Below are 7,016 nucleotides of genomic sequence, written 5' to 3'. Positions count from 1 at the left end.
ATTGGGTTAATATTTTCCGGTCGGTTCAGGTTGAATATAATCGGATCGGGTTTTGGGTTCCGGCTCGCGGGTTATTAATGGTCGTGTTCTAAACGATCGGATTATCCCAACGGGTTCAACGGTCCAGGTTGAGAATTGGTATCTCTCATATTATACGATGTTCAATAATTTTTATACCTAGCATAAACTTACAGGTGATGCGTGAAAAGGAAAAAAAAAATCTATTTATTTTACCATGTTTCTTTTCTAAATTAATTTAACTTTGCACTTAAAGTTGAAATATGTAAACCGTGCGATAGTCCTCTATTAGTTGATAGAAAACGAGCCGGAAAGTTCTTACTCCCTAATGTGAGAAATTCCCCGCAAACGTAACACACTCTGGTTTTATTTACAAAATTGCCACGACAATTGAGAACATTAGGAATTTGCCCAAAACGACAACGCAGAACAAATCGAGTACACAAAACGGCAATGGAGGTTTAGAAGAAGTGAAGTTCATCGGTTTCAACACAAACCCTAACAAAACGCGCAGCACAAGCCCCCCTCTCACCTTCAAAATTTTCCTCCTTTCTCCCGCCAGTTTCTCAGGTTAATTTCCTCTCTTTCTTTCTCTAATTTTATCCATTTTTATTCTTTGCATTTTTTAATTTCATCTTTATTTTTCAGTGTTCAAATTCCTATTTTTTTCTCCCCAAAATCCCATCTATTTCATTTCATCTGGGTTTTGGGTTTGATCTCTTGAACATTTTCCTTATGCCTTTATTTATGTTTCAGGTCGGATTTTTTGATTTTATTTTATGTCCAATTATGGGGTTTTATAGATTAATGGTATAATTAAATTGTATTGTTCTTCCTATTACAAGTACGAGTACATAATTGTGATAAAGATAAGAAATTCTGATTGAGAATTGTGATCAATTATGACATGTATGATGGTTAAAATTAAACTTTGTTGGTATGAACTTTGAATAGTGTACTTTTGGCCAAGAAGTGAGGTTTTTAGTTTGTTAGAAAGTTGGGCTGTTGAACTTGGGATTAATTTGCTGGTTGGATATGTAATGTGACTGTGAGAATGCTCCCAACTTGGATAAACTAGGGATCGGTTTTCGGCCCTCTTATCTTTCTCATAGTGTTCATTGATTTATCTCGGTTTGTTTGGTAATCCCTTCTAAACTAATAATCTGATTGCCTCGGTTTCTTGCTATCAAGGGAGTGACATGATTCGATAAATGACAATCCTGAACTCACCGTATCACTTGAGTAATCTGGGTAGAGGCGTGTTGGTAATTATGGTAAACGAAATCATGAACCCGTTACTACTTTTTAGGAAAGGTGGCAACCTTTTATGGACACTAGAACTAGTTTATAAAAGCAAATTGTGGATCTTTACTAGTTCCATTGTTAATATATTTGGAAGCCTGATTGGTTAAAGAGATGGAGGTTAGCATATACTCTGTAATATAAAGAATGTGGGTACTTTGTAGGATTAGAGGGGTTCTTTTTGGACTTTAAACTGGTATGATGCTTCTCTTGACAATGAACTTTCTTAGGTTAGCATTGTTTTTGTTTCTCATGAACAATGCTTTTGCTGCCTCTGCTTTTAATGTGACTATTCCATAGAATGTCTTATGTATTATGTTTTTTTAATACTCATTGGTTATAAGCACCCATAGTTCCACATACTTGTTGGGTGTTCTCCTAGATGTTGGAAAAGAGTTTTTTTTGGACGTGTATCCAATCTGATTAGAAGATCAAAATCTACATGTGTTAGCTAGGGGTAGAGAAATCACTTGCTTCATTCTAGGCAAATGTTCTTTTCTGCTAGTAATGTATCTTGTTTGTAAACTTCTGTTTACTTTGATGATATGCTCCCCGCTCCCTCTATCCCATTTTATATAAAGAACTGACTTTTGCACAAATTTTGGCTGCTATTTCAAAAATCATATCCTCTAAATAAGAGTTTTCCTAAGATGTACTTCAACCAAACTTTAAAATATCAATTTGATCCAAGTCTGATTTTCTTTAAAACGGACAATTATGAAAAGTGAAAATGACTATGGTTTTTCCATTTTGTATTATGTCATATATTCTGGAAAATCCTAAAATGGAAATCATAATGTAAATGGGATAGACTAAGTAAGTAGTAAGTAGTTATTAAATTGGCTTCGAATGCTTTCTTTTCTTGCCTTACGGTTTTGGAGAATAGTACATTAAGACTGCTATTGACTAGCTCATAGTATTGTTCAGAGAGCAGTATAGAAAGAAAAGGCTTCCGATGCTTATTGCCATATGGAGTTAATGGTAGAGAACTTGTAAGCAGTTCAGATGTTTGGAGAACTGTTTTTATTTTTTCTCTTCAGGCCATGAGCTGTGTTTTTCTTCTACATCATTGCTATAACCATCTCATTTTCCTATCTGTTTGGAAGGTGATAGTTAATCAGTAAGACGGAAATATTGTTACTGAATGATGGAGAAGATTTCTAGAGCTGGTTTTGGTTAAAATAATGAATTGCAGACTTCCAGGTGGTGAGGCCAATTTTAACGGAAAGTCTTGTGTGTTTGATGATCTAATTTATTTTTTTGCTTTGATTACAATCAATGTACTTTGTGAAGCATAATTGGTATACCAATTACTACCTCTGTTACATAATGTTCTTAACGTTCACTATCTGCACAAATAGACAAAGGAGAGAGAGAAAGAGTAATGAGGGCGATTGTAAGAAAAAGGCAGGTGGATGATTGTAAGAACAAGGTAGATAAAGCACGAGAAAGTGCATGGAAAAGTATAAATGTTGGGGTAATATAGTAAATTTTATGTCTGAAAGTAGTATAAAACACAATGTTAAGACCTTTGTGAAAGGGAAAGTGTTCAGAACATTATGAAACAGAGGTAGTATAATGGTAGTTGATTAAGATTTACTACCTCCATCTCTTATTGTTTTTCACAATATGGTATGGCACAGTTATTTAGGTTTGGATATAGGTGGAGCATGGTATGCAATAGTTGAATATTTATAAAATGGACAGGAGGGCCGAGGGTGCATATTATTCTTTGAAAAAGTGTCATTTTGGGATTGTGCTCGTAAGGGCATTCAAGGAATGAAGTTGGCGTTTTTTAACCTGGAAATTAAAGGTGAAAAACAGTTTGAGACGTTCCCATAACAAAGTATGAAAAGTATCTATGAAGTACAGGAGCATTAAAGTCGAACTTCATAAATACCACGAACACTCTTGCGTTTTAGGTCCCATGTGAATGTGATGGGTTAAGTAATACGGAGTAGAAGTTCTACAAATTAACTGCCAGTGACTTGTTTAAGATTGAAATATTTGGAGGAACTGAAACTTGGGATGTCTTATTGCCCTCTTAAGTAGACGTTACATTTGTTGGGGTCAGTTGCTCAGTTAGTGTCTGTTTTCAGCCTTTGTTTTTTCAGTTTTGAATTTTTTAGGGAATTCAGTTCTGAGTTTAAATAATTTAGATTGAATTTTTCGTTTTTCTGTGTTCTGTCTTTCTTTTCATTTTTTTGTAAGCATGACGGCAGAAGGGTAGTGCAGCCTAGTGCTTTTCATTTAGGTCACTCAATTACTTTGATCTTTTCTTTTTTTTCTTTTCCTTTTCTTTTGTAGCATTGCTTTCATTAGCCGACTATTTATTTTTGTGCTATTGAGGTTATTCTTTGTATTACTATTTCAGTCGTTCCTTTTTTTGACAACTCTAGAGGAGTTAGCTTGTTGGCTTATATATCGCCTTCCACTTAATATTACCTTTCATGCATAATGCATTCATAATAAAGGAAGTCCTTTGAAAGAGTTTTAGAAATTCTGTTTGCTTCATAGTTGACCATGAGAAGTTGGAGCATTATACATTTTTGCGCTCAAGCTTTTGAGTCTTCATCTACATGGTGGTTTCCCTTTTGCCGCAGTTTCTGATTTTATTCTAGTAGATGGAGCTTTACGCATTCAATCCAGGACCTCTAGACGATTCTGTGCTGTATGATCAAGAGAAGCATGTGTCTTCTGCTGTTTGGGAAGGGCAGGTAAACTTATGGCAATGTTTTTGCCGACACAGATTGTCCTTTAATACCATGTTTGCTTACAATCCAAAATGGATATGTTCAGGAGCGTGGTGCACTTAGATGTCATGAGCACACTTCAAAGCTCAATCAGTGGGTATTGACACAAAAGCAGATCGAGTATATTGATAAGGCTGGGTTTGGATACTTGAAATTCATTCCTGCAATTAGCATTGACAATCCCCTGATATCTGCATTAGTTGAAAGATGGCGCCGAGAAACCAACACATTTCACCTGACAGTTGGGGAAATGACTGTAACCCTTGAAGACGTTGCCTATTTACTTGGACTTTCAATTGATGGTGAACCTGTTATAGGAGTCACATACACTTCATGTGATGCTGTATGTGAAAGATATCTTGGGAAGGCACCAGATTCTGGATACACAAGTGGGGGAATGGTGAAGCTTAGTTGGCTGAAAGAATGCTTCTCACGTTGTCCTGCAAATGCATCAGTTGAAGATGTAAAACGTTATACCCGGGCTTATCTTCTTTACCTTGTCGGAAGTACTATTTTTTCCACTACTACCGGTAATAAGGTCCCAGTGATGTACCTTCCCCTGTTTGAGGATTTTGATCATTGTGCGAAATACGCTTGGGGTGCTGCAGCATTGGCTTTTTTGTATAGAGCACTTGGTAATGCTTCACTCAGATCTCAAAGCACTGTTAGTGGCGGTTTAACACTATTGCAGGTACTTGCAATTCTACAATTCTTAAGATTTCTTTTTACATTCTATTTATTTCTTAAAGATAGCTTGACTTTTCTATTTATACGTGGTTTTTTTTAAAACTTTTACTGTATTCCAGTGCTGGAGTTACCTGCACCTGAATATTGGCAGACCAAAACTTCCTCAAGATTCATATTATGACAATTTTCCTCTTGTTCTTCGGTGGAAAGGGAAACAAAGTGGTCCAACTACAAATCGAGATATAACCTTCTACCGTAAGGCGCTGGACTCGTTAAAGCCGGCTGATGTACGCCAACCATGATCAGTCTTTTATTTATTGTTTCAGGATAATGTTCAGATGACAATGAGTTTTTGTTCTGTCCCCTTTCAGGTTGACTGGTTTCCATATCAGAACATTGACCCTATGGTAATACCTGATGATATAGCAAGCAGCTTAATTCCGGCAAGGTCTAAAACAATGTTGATATGTTTTGATAAGGCAGAGAGACACCTACCAGATCGATGTGTGAGGCAGTATGGCATGCCACATCAACCGATCCCAGAATCAGTAGATCGATGGGAAAGAAAGAGCCGTGGGGTTGATGGCGGGGTGGACTTGTCTGGAAAAATGGAGTTGGAGCTCAAAGAATGGTCAGAGCGTCATTTCCATCTCTTGCGAAGTGGAGAAAATGTTGATGATAGCAAATATATGCATTGGTATTTGAGAATTACACGTAGGTTCGTTGGAAGACCGATTCCTCTTGCATCCGAGTTTCAAAGAATGGTAATATTTTCTTCTTTTTGAATGACATACTTCGTATTAAAGAGAAATTTATTTGGATTCATGCTTTATTTATTCTTGATGATTTATGCAAAGCCGCTGTTTTGAATTTCTTTTTTCTGTTTTAGCAAACTAATATACTACAACCCACTGCCTGTACTTTCTTTTTCTTGAATACTGAGTAAGTTCCAAATGTCTATCCAAAGACGACAAAATCTTGTTGATGATTAAGTGATATTTTTAGATAGTAAGGGGGTTGTGAAGTGTTTTTGGGTTGTAAGTTGTTATTAGAATAATAACTGTGATGTGTGGTTAACTGTAGTTGAAAACAAGGGAAAATGTTGTGGAACATGGTATAAATAAGGGATATTTTAAAGAAAACTTTTCTTTTTTCGGAAGATATTTGGCTTTGGTTGATCTCTCTTGTTTTTTATTCCTTGTTTTTGTCTTTAATTATGTTTCTGCTTTTTCAAACAAAATTTGTAGAATGCAACACTCCGAGAAGTGGCACACATTGCAGATACAATGTCCCTACAAGGATTGGATAACGAGCAAATACACTCAATAACAAGGATAAGATATGTGGTTCATGAGTGTCTACGAGACCAAGCAGGAAGTGTGGTGACAGTAGCAGCATCACCATCACCAGAAAATGAGAATTGTAACAAGAGAGGTAGTAGGGGTAAGGAGAAGGTCAGAAGAAAGGGAACGGGAATGGGAAAAAGAAGGCGGAAGGATGAATTGGAGCAGTGCGAGGAAGATATCATAAGTAGGGAATTAATACCAAATTATGCTGCAACTGGTATTGAATATGTAGAACAGATGCATCATCATCATCACCCAGATAATGATGGTTTAGTGAATGATGATCAACTCCCCTGCTATACAGATGTTGCAAATGTAAATGAACAAGAGATGGATGAATCTCATCTTTGCATTTCTGTGAATGAAGTAGTAGGCTTGCAAGAGGATGGAGTTGTAACTGCTATGGCTTCTTGTGATGGATTACAGCCATCAGACTTCGTTGATGATCGCCCTCTATCTGACGAGGACACAAAGTTTGATGATGATGAAAATGGTTTGGTTTCAGGTTTTGCTGATCAAGACGAACCCAGTGAGCTATCTGACGAAGAAGACACCAAGGTTGATGAACATGGAGCTAACTTGATTCAGAGAGAGGATAACATCTCCTCTCCTCATCATGATTCTTCAGAGATGGCTATGGAGGTACTTCCTCATTCATCTCATGTAACTATACAAGATATTTCTCGGGATGGTAACTAAAACATCATGAGTAGTTCTGGTGTATTTTTTACAGGGTTTCTACAAAAAACGTAGAACATTTTTTCCGCAGCCTGTTAATTTACTTGGATTACTGATCTATGTTTTTCCGTCAGTACAATCCAAACCCTCATCACACAGTTGACTTTGCTGAACTATTGTTACCAAAATTGAAATGGATTGATGAAGCCTTCTTCTCACTTCATTGGGTTTG

At 36.6% G+C, this 7,016-nt stretch overlaps 1 protein-coding gene across 1 annotated transcript; it reads left to right on the top strand.

Moving 5' to 3' along the window:
• Window positions 1–430: 430 nt before the first annotated feature.
• Window positions 431–7,002, top strand: LOC110800947 (protein MAIN-LIKE 2). The gene is made up of 6 exons (XM_022006265.2): window positions 431–588; window positions 3,924–4,037; window positions 4,120–4,764; window positions 4,880–5,047; window positions 5,132–5,524; window positions 6,008–7,002. Exons 2-6 carry the CDS (start codon window positions 3,945–3,947, stop codon window positions 6,803–6,805), a joined length of 2,097 nt encoding a protein of 698 aa, XP_021861957.2. The 5' UTR covers window positions 431–588; window positions 3,924–3,944; the 3' UTR covers window positions 6,806–7,002.
• The last annotated feature ends 14 nt before the right edge of the window (window positions 7,003–7,016 follow it).

Source organism: Spinacia oleracea, chromosome 1, assembly GCF_020520425.1.
Source record: "Spinacia oleracea cultivar Varoflay chromosome 1, BTI_SOV_V1, whole genome shotgun sequence".
Lineage (NCBI taxonomy): Eukaryota > Viridiplantae > Streptophyta > Magnoliopsida > Caryophyllales > Amaranthaceae > Spinacia > Spinacia oleracea.
The sequence above is the reverse complement of the archived record's forward strand: the minus strand, read 5'-3'. Positions and strand labels throughout refer to the sequence as shown.

Bases quoted from the DNA above. Each gene is read 5' to 3' on its own strand.
- LOC110800947 (XM_022006265.2), top strand. From the start codon at position 3,945: ATGGAGCTTTACGCATTCAATCCAGGACCTCTAGACGATTCTGTGCTG. The intron at 5,048-5,131 runs GTACGCCAACCA...GTCCCCTTTCAG, and splicing joins ACTCGTTAAAGCCGGCTGAT to GTTGACTGGTTTCCATATCA. The intron at 5,525-6,007 runs GTAATATTTTCT...CAAAATTTGTAG, and splicing joins CATCCGAGTTTCAAAGAATG to AATGCAACACTCCGAGAAGT.